This window comes from Puma concolor, chromosome C1 (assembly GCF_028749965.1).
Source record: "Puma concolor isolate L17-30 chromosome C1, mPumCon1.1.hap2, whole genome shotgun sequence".
In the NCBI taxonomy this organism is placed as follows: Eukaryota; Metazoa; Chordata; class Mammalia; order Carnivora; family Felidae; genus Puma; species Puma concolor.
In genome coordinates, this window is record NC_141674.1 from 9,295,509 (window position 1) to 9,310,408 (window position 14,900).

Consider the following 14,900-nt stretch of genomic DNA (forward strand, 5'->3'; position numbering starts at 1 on the left):
CGCTTAACCGACTGCGCCACCCAGGCGCCCCCGGCATCATCTTTTTAATAATACTTTAAGACAATGAGCCCATGGGCAGACCATGTGCTCTGGGAAGCCCCTGGCCCAGGAACTGTGGGAAAGACAGGAAGCAGAAAGGTCACTGCGTCCCAGGGAAATCCCACTGTTGGAAGGGCCGGCATTAAGGAGAACCTGTTTCTTTCGGGGGGCAGGATGCTGATGGCCATAATGACCCATTTGTAAATAAAGTAGTCCACTTTCCTTGAAGGATTATATAATTTGCTTCCTTCCTTCCTTCCTTCCTTCCTTCCTTCCTTCCTTCCTTTCTTCCTTCACTCATTCAATACATCAGAGTGGGGTCCTTGCCCTGTGACAGATACGGGTGGTCAGGGAAGGCAGCTGTGATGCAGGGAGATAGATCTGAATGCCTTTTAACGTTATTTTAATTTTTTAAAAATAACGAGGGGCGCCTGGGTGGCTCAGTCCGTTGAACGTCCGACTTCAGCTCAGGTCATGATCTCACAGCTCATGGGTTCAAGCCCATGCTCTCTGCTGGCAGGGCAGAGCCTACTTCCTCTGTCCCCCCTCTCTCTCTGCACCTCCCCTGCTCATGCTCTCTCCCTCTCAAAAATAAATAAGCATTAAAAAAAATAATAATGAGTGTAGGGGCGCCTGGGTGGCGCAGTCGGTTAAGCGTCCGACTTCAGCCAGGTCACGATCTCACGGTCCGTGAGTTCGAGCCCCGCGTCAGGCTCTGGGCTGATTGATGGCTCAGAGCCTGGAGCCTGTTTCCGATTCTGTGTCTCCCTCTCTCTCTGCCCCTCCCCCGTTCATGCTCTGTCTCTCTCTGTCCCAAAAATAAATAAACGTTGAAAAAAAAATTTGAAAAAAAAAAAAAAATAATGAGTGTATATTATTTTTTATAACCAGGAAACACAGAGCTAATAAGTTCATGTTAGGAAATGCAAGAAAGGTGACGCTTTAGGGGACCCCAGGAAGATTCCCTGACGTCGGGATCTCTTTGTAGGAAAGCCAAATAAATTTGCCTCCTTGCCACGCCAGGCCCGGTTCTGGGTCTCTGCGGCCCCCGTGTGGAATTATGGGGTGGTGTCCGCAGGCCCCATCCCCAGTAGTGCCCTTTCCACCACTTCCAGGCTCCTGATCCCCAGAAACACCAGGCGGGAGGGAGTGACTACATCTGTCCGCAGCGCCCCTTCTTGGGAACACAGCCAGCGGGACCAGGTTCCCCACATTATTTGGCCTAAAACCAGACACATTTGTTGAACGGGAAGGATGGCTCTGAGTCCAATGGAGGAGCAGCAGCTTCTCGAAGGCCACCGTCTGGGAGATGACATCGGCCGTGACGGAGCCCGAGGGCTCCTCCAGCCCTCCCTGCCTATAGACAGCCAAGGCCTTGCAGCAGTGCCCAGGGAAGGAGGGTACAGAGGGCAAGACCACAGCATTCAGGTTTCCATCTCCTCTGGGGGGTGCGGGCCACATGTAAATGCAGAACAGGGGAGCCTCTGCTCACACCTTCTGCCACGCTGCAGGTGCCCCCCACCCTCTCTCCGGAGAAATGAGGACTCCTGGGCAGCTCTCCTCTTCCCCAGTCCTCGGGAGGGTGGGCACTGAGTCCCCATCTCACAGAATCCAAACTGCGGCCCCCGAAGGCGAGTGTCCGAGCCCGGGCTCCGTCCAGACCACCCACCGCCATCCAAAGGGCTTGTCACTGCGCAGCCCCGTGCGGTCGCTAGGACCAGCTGGTGTCCTTGTCAGGGAGGTGGGTTGGTCTGAGCAGACAAGAAGATAATGTACCAGGAGGGCCAAGGGCAAAGCTAAGGTGGAGGCCTGGCCTCCGACGCTGCCCCACAGCCCTGTGCTTCAGGCCGGCCCAGCTCTCTGCCTCGCCCCACATCCCTCCCTTTACAAGGATGTCTCCTCCTTAGGATCCTGACCGCAGCTCAGATGTCACCGGCTCCGGGAAGTCTTCACTGACCGCTCCAGCCACTGTCTGATATTTGCCCCTGTGACTGGTCTGTATACTGGCCTATCTGTCCATCCATCTTCTCTCCGCTCAGCCAGCACAGGCTCCTGGCCCACCGCATTTTCTCCGTGTCCCCGGCCCCAGGCCCGGGGCCCAGCATGCAGCGGGCACTCATCCCGACGTGCCCACGGAGCAAGTGAACGCCTGGCCCCTTCCGGGCCCCGTTTGTCTCCCGGCCCTGCTTACCTGTGCGCCAGGGTCGCGCATTTCTTCCAAGCAGCAGCTATGTGTCCAGGCTGGACGGCCACGAGAGAACAGGACAGTGGGCAGAGAAGGCCTGGTGGCTGTCGTCAGGGCCCCCTCCCGCTCTTCAGCAGACTCCCCTCCTGGGGAGGGCCTTCTCGATGCCCAGGCCTTCCTCTGGCACACACACTGTAGCCTGATGACCCGTGAGGCCGCGTCTGTCCGCAGGCCCCGGCTCAGAGAAGACTCTGCTGGCCGAGGGACATACCTGCTCGTGGCACAGAGCCCGGGGCAATGGCGGTTGCTTGGGGGACCACTTCCATGGGGAGGGCCTCTTGCCTCGCCCCCTGAAGATGGAGCTGGTCCCTTGAGGGGTGGCTCAGGCCTGAAGCAAGCCAAGAGAAGGAGGTCCGGGTAGAGGGTCCTGCCCTAAACCTGTAGGGCCATTTTCAGGGAAGACAACCTCGGCCCCGCCCCAGTAGTCCCCGGCTCCATCAGGGGCAGGTGCCGGCTGGGCCAGAATCGTGGGACCCACCCAGGGAGAGAGCACCGGGTGAGGGGAGAGGAGGGCAGGGGCTGCCCAAATTCAAACTTCGGGCTGGGTCAGATCCCCAAGTTTCTGAATGAGGTGTCGGCAGCCCTGCGTTGGGCCCGTGGCCTGGGAGCCTGGGGGCTCTGTCCCAACCTGCTCTCCTGGGGTGGTGGTGCTGGTGGCTGGGGGGAAGACGCAGGTGACAACCCCCCCAGGGAGGTGACAGCCACGGGGCGGGAGTTGCTGCCACCTGAGTGGGTGTGGAGCAGGTTAGCTGGGTGAAAAGTTCACCGAGAGGGGAGATGTCTGTTTCCCTCGCTTAATTTATCCACTATTTGGCTAACCTTGCTCTGAACCCAGGCCCCGAGACCCCTTCCTCTCTCCCCCGCCTCCCCACTGGGCTCCCCAGCCCCCGCCGCCAGACCTCCCGCCCCGGGGGCCGAGAGGCGGGGGACACGCTGGCCTTGAAGAGGCCTCAGCCCGCGGGCCGCCCTGGGGGATCGGAGGCCGGCTGCCCAGCCAGGCAGTTTATTTATGACCCGAACCTTCCCATCCTTAGTAACCAAAATAAAGTCCGGTTGCTGTCGAGGTCCAGGCTCCCAAACGCCAGCCGTGGGCCGAGCGAGCGCTCAGAAGGCGCCCCACCCCGCCCGCCTCTGCCAAGACACTGACCTTTCCTTCGGGGGCCATCTGTCATCCTGGCCCCGGGCAGGAGCCGGACGCATGGACCAGCTGGCCGAGGAGAAGAGGCCAGCCTCCTTCCCTGGCCCGGGGGTGGCCCGGCCTTCAGTCTGTGGCGGCCTCCCCGGGGCCGGACGTCCAGACCTGCCTCGTCTTAGCCTCTTATTCCAGTCATGTGGGGGTGGGGGGAGGGGGCAGGGATGAGTGTGATGGGGGAGGGGAGGGGACAGGCATAGCAGCGACAGCCACCCCTGGCACGTGAGACACGTGGTCTCCCGAAACCCACGGGGCAGCCCGGGTTACGGCGGTGGCAGAAGGGGCCGGGGCGGCCGGAGCCACCTCTGTCGTCCTGGGAGTTGTCAGCGGCCCAACCGGCCAGCGTGGCGGTCCCCACGCTCACCTTGTCCCCCCTTTCCAGTCACCAAATCCCTTTCCGAAACTACGAAAGTGGCACGTGTGGCAGCCTCCAGGGACAACACGAGGACGCGCAAAGAAGGCACAAAGCGCTTCCTCCACTGGGTCCTTGGAAGCGGACCGCGTGCAGACGCGGTGTGGGGGGCTGGCGGGGGGGACGAGTGTGCAGTCCTAGGATCCCTCTGTGCACGGCACTGGGCAGCTGTTGACCACAGCCCTGGGGTGGGGGCAGCCGCCAGGCCCCACGATGCCACCGAAAGCGAACTCCCTGATCTGTCACACCCACCCCTCTCCGCTCAGGGTCACCACCCTCTCTCATCTGGATTACCCAACTGCCCCCCACCTTCCACCCCTGGCCCCACAATCGGTTCCCTCTGGATCCACAAGGACCTTCCTAAAAGGCAAGGCTGATCCTGTCACTGTCCTTGGGAGGAGAGCGCAGATCCTCTCCCGGGCCCATCACAGCCTCACAGCCTCCCCAGAGCTCAGAGGGCCAGCGGCTGGCACACCCCTCCCCGAGAGCTGCTCCAACCTTCTTTCATGGCCTCGGACACTCCTCTAGCCGGGCCTTTGCTCTCTGCTCCTCCCGGTGGGGCCCCCCCGCGGCCTCAGCTGACAAATCACCTCTCTGGAAGGCCCCCCCTCCACACACATCCACAGGGCACATCTACGTCGTCAGCACCCCAGCCAGGCCCCTCTTCCCCGATGGGCCGCCAGCTCAGTGAGGGCCAGCCCTGCCTGTGAAGTTCACGGCTGCCACCGCCCGCCGCCTGGAGCCCCAGCGCCCGACCCCTGGTGGGCCTTTCAGAACTACTAGAAGCTGAGTGACACTGAGCGAGCAGGGCCAGGCCGGGTGCCCATTCGCACATTTCCTGGATCCCTGCATTCCAGGGCCACAGGCCCCTGGCTTTCGGAGGGAACCACTGGCCCCCAAAGTCCTCTAGCTCCTGCCGGAGGCCAGGGAGCCAGCTCTGGCCTTCCCCCTGCCATCTTCTCTGCCCAGCTGGGGCCGTGGTGTAAGGAAGGCCGAGCCAGAGTGGGGCGGTGGTGAGCCCAGGAGATCTCCCCGTGTTCTGCAGGGCAGCCCCCAGGAAAGACTGCCAGATACGGCCGGTCGGCTGCCAAGCACTTTGAGGGCCAACTGCCCACCGGGGTGCCTGCTGGCTGCCCGTCAGACGGGGCCAGAGGTCGGCAGGGGGCCGCCAACCATCTGTCACCACACTGGCCAACTGTCAGTCAGGAGAGGCCCCGGTTCTGCTCTGGGAGCTCAGTACTGCCCGTGGGGCATGGCCAGCGGCATGTCAGGGAGCCCACCACTGGTCACTCTGGTGACGGCTGCTTTTGTTACCCAGAACCCTTTCTCCTTTCTCCTGGCTGGGGCACCCCACCGGACTTCTGGGGACCCAATGCCATCCCAACTCCAGTCCACGTGTTTTAACGGGCTTGATTCCCTTCCAAGCTGCCAGGACAGACGGCAGGTCTCAGGACCAGCCAATCAGAGCATTGCATTCCTCTGGCTGTTGTGATTGGGTCACAGTGGACATGTGACTCAAGTCAAGCCAACTATCACCAGTCAGAACTAACTCCGATTGACTGGGAAGATCCAGTCTCTTTCCTCTGCTGCCCTTGAGCCTGGGAGGGGGTAAGGCTGGAGCTGAGCAATCACCTTGCGGTCACTAGAACAAGATGTTTGGGAGCAAAGCCAGCCCAGAGGATGTGGAACTGAAGGTCCTGATGGTCCTGGAAACATCGCTGGAACCCCTGGATCCAGCCATACCTGAAATCACCTATCACTGGGCTTTCTGATTATGTGAACCAATAAATCCCCCCTTTTGCCTAAACAAGAATCATTGTGGATGGGACTCACTCAGGGAGTCTGCCAGTGTCCCATGGAAGGCCATCTGCCGGTCAGGGCACCAGCTCTTGTCTGAAGTCCAGGGTGGTCCCAGGGGACCTCCTGACTAGAAGCCAGAGGCATACAGAGGTTCTACTTGTGGTTTGCCTGCTCCTGGCACCTGAGGCGTGGCCCTGTGATCACCACCCCACCAATCAGATGCTTTCTCGGCCTTTCACTCAAATAAGTGACGCACAGAAGTGGGTGGAGGGATTCTCTTCAGTGCTGGCCACAGCAGGGAGGGTACAGATGAGGAAACTGAGGCTCTGGCAGGTTACGTGACCTGCCACACAGAGCCAGGATTCAGATTTGGCTGCCTCCAAAGTCGAGCCTCAGCCCTTCTCTGCGTCCAGCCCTGGCTCCTGGTTAAGTCAGCTCCCCAGGCTGTCAGCGGGCCCTCAGCCAGGGGGGGACCCCGGATGGCTGAGAAAAATGTGGGCTGGGCCAGAACCCCCCTGTCCACCCCCCTGTTATAGTCCACTGCCACAGGGAGTCCAGGGTGGGGTTTGGGGACCTTTTGCCTCCTGTCAACACGCCAGGGTCGCAGAAGCTGACGTGCCCACAGCTAGCCCCGGGGTTGGGCTCTGCGCGTGGTCCCCAGTGTGACCTCCCCAGCCAGGATTCAGTTACATCACAGCGGCAGCTAGGGAACAAACACAGCTTGTGTCTTCCTCCAAGTGCTTATTTCCTTTGTCTTGTGAACATTGAAAAATGAAAGGAATGATAAGGATTTGGGGGCGGGGGGGGGGGGGTGGGGAGCAGCCCGGAAAATTCTGCAGCGTTGGCGGAACTCACCAAGAGGGCGGCGTGAGGGAGTTTTCAAACCGAGTCCAGAGGCAGAGAAACTCAAGTGTGATGCAGGCGGCCGGAGGGGCCCAAAGCCTCCTGGATTCCCGGCTCCTGCCTGTGGGTTAAGGGCCCACCCTGGGACGGCAGCTTCCCATCTGCTTCTGGAGCTGGCCTGTCCGTGGTCAGGCCGCTGAACCCCCCCGGGGCCTCCTCTGCCAGCCAGTGCCCGTAGCGCCAGCTCCCGAGGCTGTGGCCCGCGATGGGAACGAAACAAGAAAATGTGTGCAGACACAGGGGGGCGGTCAGCTCCTCGGGGGGCATTTGCGGCATCATCTCTGGCTGTCACAACCAGGAGGGTGAGGCGCCTGGCATCTAGTGAGTAGAGACCAGGGATGCCGCAGAACAGTCTGCAATGCACAGGACGGTCCCCCGCAGAGAAGTGTCCCCGACCGACCGAAACGTCAGCAGGGCCTCGGTGAGAAACACTGAGCCCCTGAACGTAGCGCCCTGAACGTCGAATGGTAAATGTTGGTTTTACGATGCAGGGGCCCATCTGGAGTACAAGGGGAGGTGGATGGGAGAACGGGGTGTGCCGTGAGAAGGCAGCACGCCGACGGTGGCTGCCTCTGACAAAGGCTCCGTCCCTCTTCATCCAGACGGCAAATATTTACCACGCCACGCACTCCTCCAGGTGCTGAGCCGGCGTGGACCGGCCCAGGTGCTCACGGAGCGTCCGGTCTGGAGGGGAAGAGACTCAGCCCGACAGAGCCAGTAAACAGAAATGGCCCGGAAGATCCTTCGAGGGTGAGGACTGGGCAAACAGGCCGCAGTAGACGCATGCCACGCAAGAGTTTTCAGCCGTGAAAAGGCACCGACGCCCCGTGCGACTGCAGGGTGAGCCCCGAACGCGTTTGCTGAGGGAAAGAAGCCAGACGGAAAGACCACATCCTGCACGCACGTTCCCAAAGATGTTTGCGGTGGGGGCTGCATAACCCCATGCATGTACCACGGGCCACTGAATTGTACACTTCGAGCAGGTGAATCTCCATACAGCCGTTACACGTGGAAACATTAACGACGGCCCCTGCCCACCTCCGATCTGGTGAGACAGGCAATGAACGAAGTCAGGGCGAGGCTGATATGGGGGGCAGCCCAGGCCACCGTGGCCAGGGAGGGCGCCTCCCGGGAGGGCAGGTTCGCGCGTGCTGGAGAAGGGGCTGTGGGCCTGGCCACGCGGGCGGGACCAGGTAACCTTTAGCGACCTGGCGTCTAGGCTTCGGGGCCCTGCAGAAATATTCCCTCGCAGCTGCTTCCATCCAGGGAAGTCAGTGACCCCGGGGTCACACAGCTGTGCACTGGTTGCCAGGCCGCCCCGCACGGGCTTCCCCAGCCAGCTAGTGTGGGATGGGGGCCCTGCCTCCGAGGCCTGCCGTCCACCCAAGGGGATCCACGTGCTGAGAGCGGCTCCCTAGGAGGGCAGGGCCCATCGAGTCACACCTGGCAATGCCTTCCCAGGGGACTTCTGTGGTTATTTTCTTCCTGAGCCCCGGAGAGACTTGGGCACAAAGGGCCTGCCCAGAGCCAAGCATGGTGGGTGGGGGGTGGGGGGTGGGGGGGCAGGGGGGGAGGTGGGGGGTTGCCAGACTCCCCGGCCCTGCCCGCTGTGTCCTGGAAGATGGCAGAACCCCCTCCGATGTAGCATTTCTCTGTCTGACCCCTTTGCTCTGCCCTCCCCACAGGCCTCCCGGCCCCTGCACCTACCGCCCACGTTGGGGTCTCCTGAGCTCCAGCTTCGTTCCGCCCCAGCCTCGGAGGAGCTATAACCAGGCCTCAGGGCAGGCTGCTGTCACAGGTCAGGCTGGGCCACACCAAGACGGTGTGGTGTCCCGAGGGGCAGATCGGTCTTGGCTAGGAGCTGTGGGAGCCAGCAGCATCACATTATCCCCCTCCCAAAGTTCCCAGAACCTCTGCACTGGACACTCATCGCTGCCCAGGAGGCAAGGAGGCAGGAACATCTTGTCCCTTCCGCAGGACAGGAAAGGTGACCTCACATGCAGGAGGGAGAAGAGCCAGTGGAACTCCAGTCTGGATCCCTCCCTGAAAATACTGGGGCCTCCTGATGCTTGGGGAGCCTCGGGCCATGGTGGGCTGGGAGAAGCTGAGTACTCAGGGATCTGCTGGTTTCCTGGAAGCTGAGGGCCTCGGGGCGGGGGGGGGAGGCATGGGAGGTGAGAGGGGCAGTGGCCCCCAGGCCCAGGCTCTGTTCCACAGCACACAGTTTAGGAGGAGAAGTGTGTTAATAAATGTTGGTAAACTGGATCCCAGTATGAGGGCCCTACTGGAGGGGAACGCAGAGTGACTGGGGTGCCCACAGGTGGTTCCCAGCCTTCTTTCTGTGCCGACAGACACCGTCGTCACCCCCTGCTTTGCTCGAAGTCAGGAGTGACTGCGTATCGATGTTCTCTTCACAAACATAGACCTCTGGGCTCTTATTAATGGTCCCCTTTCTGAAAATCAGAGAAGCCTCCTCAGTGGGAGAAGTTCCAGATGCACGATGGTGGAGGGACAGCACCCCACAGCGGCCCCTCCCTGACCCCGGACCCCCATCCTCCCACCTGCAAGCATTTTGTTCCCTCTGTGCTGCACGGCACTCAGGCAGCAGGATTCATTTATTTGTAACCTGGTTCCCTTTTTTGTCCCCCATCAGACTGGGACATCTCCAGGGGCATGATGAGAAGGGCTCAGAAGGGGGACAATCTGGGGTAGGGCTGAGCCCGTGGTCAGCCCAGGAGTTTTCTGTCATCCTGGTCCCTTCTGGCCATTGGTTTGGCCCGAGAAGAAGAGACTCCACTTCTCAAATCGTTCTGGCCTTAGGAGCGGGGCTGTGGCCACAGGATTCAACTCTTGGCCACTGGCCAGGCCAGATAACCAGGTCCCTGGAACCCTGCCAGGATGGGCTCGGGTCTGGCGCCTCCCTGGGCCTGGTGCCCACCTCCACTCTGATTCTCTTTGGAGATAGGGAGGGGCCCCCGGCATGACAACTAGGTCATTTCCCAGGGCCCGAGCCTCCTCTGCAGGGTTGGCATGCCCTGTCCTGCCCCTCGGGGGTCAGGAAGTCAGAGTTCAGTGTTTGTCACTCTCATTGGCTTGGCTAAGCTCAGGGACAGAATTAGATCTCCTCCCTCACGCTCAAGGCTTTCCAAGCACCCAGACCATTCTGGGGGAGGGACCAGGATAGGGCCTCCTGGGAATCTGCCCAAGGCTTTTTCCCTGGTTCCTCTGGGAAGAGATCCAGAGAAAGACTGAAAAGTGTCCCAGCAGAGAGGGAGGGGTCGGGGTGGGACCAGGCCCTGCCTGGCTGTCAGGAGAAGCCCCGGGGGCTCTGGGAAGATGTGAGGTCCCACTGCAGCCAAGCCAATTCCATTCTCACGAAGCCCTTGTCGGGTGGGATGGGGGGCAGGGGGAGGCGCTGGCTGGCCCTGTCACTCCCAGAGTCCACTCAGACCCCTGGGATCCTCACTGTGTTCCTGGCCTGCAGGTCACATGCAATTTCGTGGAAACTTCAGGAGTCCAATTCCCTCCAAAAGGTTGGCCTGGAGCCAGCTGTAACCTCAGAAATCTGCTTGCCACTCAAGGATGATCACAAAAGGGGCAGTTGAACTGGACACACTAGCTCAGTAGACAGGATCCCCACTTCTTCCTCCTCATCCATCCCTGCCCATGAAGATGTGCCCCCCACCTGGAACCTGTCTCCCGTGAGAGCCAGTGACAGACATCTGGCTGTGGTTCTGGGACAGCAGAGGGGGCAGGCCAAGCCCATGGACATTCCGAGACTGACCTCACTGGGCTGGCAAGGGTACCAGGGGGACACCGTTAGCAGCTTTCTCCCCACCCCTCCCCCCGACTTTGTGACACATGTCCTCAAGCACCAAAATGAAGGTGATGAGTCTCTTGCCGGTGTGACGGGTCTTGTAGCTCAGAGCCAGGTTCAAATTCTGCCTCTGGTCTTTACCAGCCCTACGAACCCGGGCACGCAATCTCCCTGCTCCGAGCCTGTTTTCTCGCCTACAAAACGATCTTTCCAAAACCAGCCCCACCAAAAGGCCAATGCTTCTTTGGGGCTCCGCTCAGGGCCCGGTGTGAAGAAGCACTGAGAGGCCACCACATCCCTGGGCGGCATCTATCGGCTTCCCTCCATCCCCTGCCTACATTTCACTTTTTCCTTATGTTCTACGGACGACTTCCACGGCGTGGCACATGGCGTAATAGTTCAAAATTACGGACCACTCTTCCAGGGGGATTGTATGGCCAGCCACACCCACGGCCGTCTGGACCACGTGACCTGTTCTGGCCAATGAGCTGTGAGTGGAAGTGACATCCCTTGTTTCCAGGCAGAAACTTTCAGAGCCGATGCCGGGTGGCCAGGCGTGTCTACTACTTTTGCCATAAGACATCATCCCAGATGTTGGCTCCTCTCTTGGCCAGGCTCCCAGCGCAAAGAGGACACAGAGCAGAGCTGTAGCCACCCTTGAAGGACAAGTGGCAATCCTAAGACAAGCCTCCGTTGTTGAAGGGATGACTCCTGGGGTCATATCTTGGCTGATACACATTGTGGCTGCTGGAAGGGCTTCCCGAGAGCTGCTGCCTGGTGCAACGGATGATTCACCGTTAGAATGTGATGCCCTTGACTTGGCGGCCACTTGGCAGGTACTACACGAGCAGCGGATGTGACCATGACTTGGCGTTTCTGCACACAGATCTGACAACAGCCTGAGCTCCGAGATTAATCTGCTAACGTGAGTTGTGTGGAAACGCTGGCCTTACACAGCACGTGGGAGGCTCTTCCATTGGATTGGTGGCCTGTGACCGTCTTCACCTCTGGGGAACCACTGCCCGTTCCCCTCCCTGCTCCTGGCCACCCACCAGCAAGAGCCGTGTGCACGGAGGCCATTGTTCACCTGTGCCCCTGCCAAGGTCAGGTTTACTAAGCTTGCTGCAGCAGGGAAGAGCATACACCAGGCGAACCAGGGGGCGTCTCTCCCCACATCTCCTTGGCTGTGATTTTCCCCGTTGACTGAGCCCGGGTCTGTTGTGCCATTCCAAACCTCCTCGTTCTTTGCCATTCCACTTCTTCTTTTAATGCTTATTTATTTTTCAAGGAGAGAGAGACAGAGCGTGACCAGGGGAGGGGCAGAGAGAGAGGGAGACACAGAATCCGAAGCGGGCTCCAGGCTCCGAGCCGTCAGCACAGAGCCCGACGCGGGGCTCGAACCCACAAACTGCGAGATCATGACCTGAGGCGAAGTCGGATGCTTAACCGACTGAGCCACCCGGGTGCCCCTTTGCTATTTCTTTTTTTTAAATTTTTTTTTTTAAATTTTTTTTTTTCAACGTTTATTTATTTTTGGGACAGAGAGAGACAGAGCATGAACGGGGGAGGGTCAGAGAGAGAGGGAGACACAGAATCGGAAACAGGCTCCAGGCTCTGAGCCGTCAGCCCAGAGCCTGACGCGGGGCTCGAACTCACGGAGCGCGAGATCGTGACCTGGCTGAAGTCGGACGCTTAACCGACTGCGCCACCCAGGCGCCCCTCCTTTGCTATTTCACGTCTATCCCCTGAGGTCCAATCTGGGTCAGGGGCCTGTAGCACCCTCCTAACACTGGTCTTAATGATGGTGGTCTTCAGAATGTCGGCCTCTCAGCAACATTGCCCTCTCAGTACCCAGTCATGCTCAGTAGACAGTGGGTACTCACTAAGGACTGGTTCTCTCCTGAGTTGGTTGCTTTGTGCTGGTGGGGCTGTGGCAGAGCAGAGGGCAGCTCTCTGCTCACCAGTTCGTCAAGGTCGTATCAGGGAACTGGATGGGGGTGCAACGTGTCCCCCAACTCATGGCTGTTGGGAGGGGCCTGGCAGAAGCCGCAAGGAACCGTGTACCCCAGGCTCGGGCTCCAATACCTTTCGCCACCTCTGCCCTCTTCTCACCCGCTCCACTCCTAGCAGCTGGGGACCCCAAGCAGAACAACTGTCTCTTAAAGATGGGGTTTTGTGGTTGGGATCAGTCCCTTCCCAAATGGCAAGGACCAGGGGTTCAGGGATTTCAGCAAAAGAACTCGCAAAAACGATGTCTTTATTTATCATTCCTGCCATACAACCAGTTTGCACAAGCTGAGGATGGGTGGATTTTGCAAAGAAAAAAGCATCTGGGTATAGACCCTCCTGGAAACAGTCTAAACACACTGCTAAGGCTGGTTAGACTCGAGAAGCAATTTAACAATAAACTCTACAGAATTAGACATGTATGAAAGTGTCAAGGTGGCTGCTGGCTGGTTTCTTGCCTCCCCATGGGGGTCAGAGTTACGCCCATCAGTCCTGTGCAAAGGTCCTGGGGCTGGCCTGGGGGTTCACCCGGATTCTTCCTGGGGACAGGAACAGTCCCACTCACCCAGCAGAAGTGTGCCAAGGGACAGGCGCATGGGGGTGTGCCCACGTGCCGTGGCCCCCTCAGGTTCCGTGGCTTTCAAGCATGTCTCTGCATCCTGCCTTTATGTCCTCCCTTTGAAAGTGTTCATGCAGGTATAGGTTCCTGAGAATTTGTGGATCTCCTCCAGTGCAGCCTGTGGTAGTATGCTGGGGGAGTGGGGAGGGAGAAAAGAAGAGGGTCAGTGGGGGCACCAGCCACCAGGTCATAGTAGAGCAATGGTTCCCATAAGCTGCCCCAGCCCTCTCTCCAAGCCACAAGGAAGGGCTTTCAAGTAAGTGGATAAACAATGTTTCCGAGGTAAAGGTAAACGTGGCTGGTAGAAACAAACTTTCAAAACCACATTCTTAGCATTTTGGAGCCAATAGGTATCTGGGAGATCAATTCCCTCCACGAGCCACTCATTCAACAAATATTTGCTGTGTGGGATTGAGGAGTTAGGCAGTTACCACCTCCTCCAGGGAAACTTCCCAGATTCACCCCCAGGCCTCTCCTTGGGCTTCCCAAGCCCCTGTGCTTCCCCAACGGGCCCTGGGGTGGGGGGGTGGGGGGGGGTCCTCGCTGTTTCCTTAGCAAACCCATGCCTGAAGATACCTCATCTCTGATCCTGGCCTGCAGTGTGGGGCTTGGCATAGAGAGGGCCCCAGTCCATTTGCTGAATCAAGTTGAAGGGCCCTGGACCACCCCAGGTGCGGGATGGGAAAGGCTCACTTCCAGCCAGAGCAATTTGGAAGTCTCCCTGGGGGCGTGGTTGTTCTGGAGTTGAGCTTGTAAAGGTTTCTCTTGGGGAAAGTGACAAGGGGGTGCAGTGCAGGGGTTGGGGGTGGGAGGTGGAAAACTAGTGGAAGATAGAACAGGAAATGTAGGCTGTGGGCTTACTGTGGAAAGCACTGAGATGTTCTAGACAAACCAGCTTTTTCCTAAAATGTTCAGAAAGGCTTCTAAGAAGCTCCCCAAGGGGGGGGGGGGGGAATGGCAGCCCCATCCTGGTGAGGACATGAGGCTCTACCCTCCTAGGGGCTCCCAGAGGCAGCCAAGGGCATGTCAGAGCCTCAGTCAGGATGGACTAAGGGAGGCAAAGATGTGGCCCGATGAGGAAGCTTCTGGGCCCGCGGCTGGAGCCAATCCTCAGCTGTAGACACACAGCCAGAGGGGAGCCCGCGTTCCTGGGAGCTGATGTCTGATGAAGGTACTCGGGCGCTTCACTTCCCGGAAAGGCCTTTCAGGTCAGAGGGGTCGGTGAGCTGGGGGTTCGAGGCGGCAGATGGCTGGAGGCCCAGAGGAACCAGGGCCCACGGTCGCTGGGGCTCCAGGGTCGAAGCTCTCCCTGACGCCCTGTGTTCAGCTGGGCACCTAGAATGGCCCCTTCATTGTGGGACCAGGATGGGCAGGGTGTGCTGCTCAAAGTCTAGAAAGTTCTAGGAAATGTGATGCTGGGCCAATTCTGAAGGAGGATGATCTATTCTTGAAAGCCTACCTCCTGAGGTAGTCTGTTCTGGTACCTCCCACCTGACTAGTCCTGGGGCGTTTCTGTGAGTCCCAAACATTGCAAACCCTGTTTCCCCCCCATTAGATTGAACCTTCCTGAACACGGGGGCCAAGTATTGGTCTCGGGAACAATGGTTCTCAAAGTGTGGCCCAGGAACCTTTGGGGGGGGGGGTGCCCGAAATCTCTTCAGAGGTTCAACTGGTTTTGTAATAACCCCAAGACATATTTGCCTTCGCACGCTCTTCTCTCACAGCGTGCAGCTGAGTTTTCTGGAGGCTCCGTGACATGTGACATCATAGCCGATTAAAATCAGAAGCAGATATAAGAAATCCAGTTGTCTTCAATTAAGTCAGGCAATAGAGAAAGAACTTCCCCAAAATGCAAAACAACACCAT

General features: G+C 59.0%; 1 protein-coding gene and 1 long non-coding RNA gene across 4 annotated transcripts in view; one reads left to right on the top strand and one right to left on the bottom strand.

Annotated features, from left to right (window-relative positions):
• Positions 1 to 6,816: 6,816 nt before the first annotated feature.
• LOC147577786 (uncharacterized) lies at positions 6,817 to 12,849 on the top strand. Its single transcript, XR_015254481.1, has 2 exons — positions 6,817 to 7,639; positions 10,076 to 12,849. It is a non-coding gene; the product is annotated as an uncharacterized LOC147577786 (long non-coding RNA).
• The window catches only part of DHRS3 (dehydrogenase/reductase 3), a 41,423-nt gene continuing 39,171 nt past the window's right edge, over positions 12,649 to 14,900 (bottom strand). For all 3 annotated transcript variants that reach the window (XM_086715710.1, XM_086715711.1, XM_025935228.2), the window contains one exon: positions 12,649 to 13,165. In XM_086715710.1, the coding sequence (XP_086571836.1) occupies positions 13,081 to 13,165 (85 nt within the window). In that variant the 3' untranslated portion in view covers positions 12,649 to 13,080. The remainder of the gene's footprint in view (positions 13,166 to 14,900) is intronic.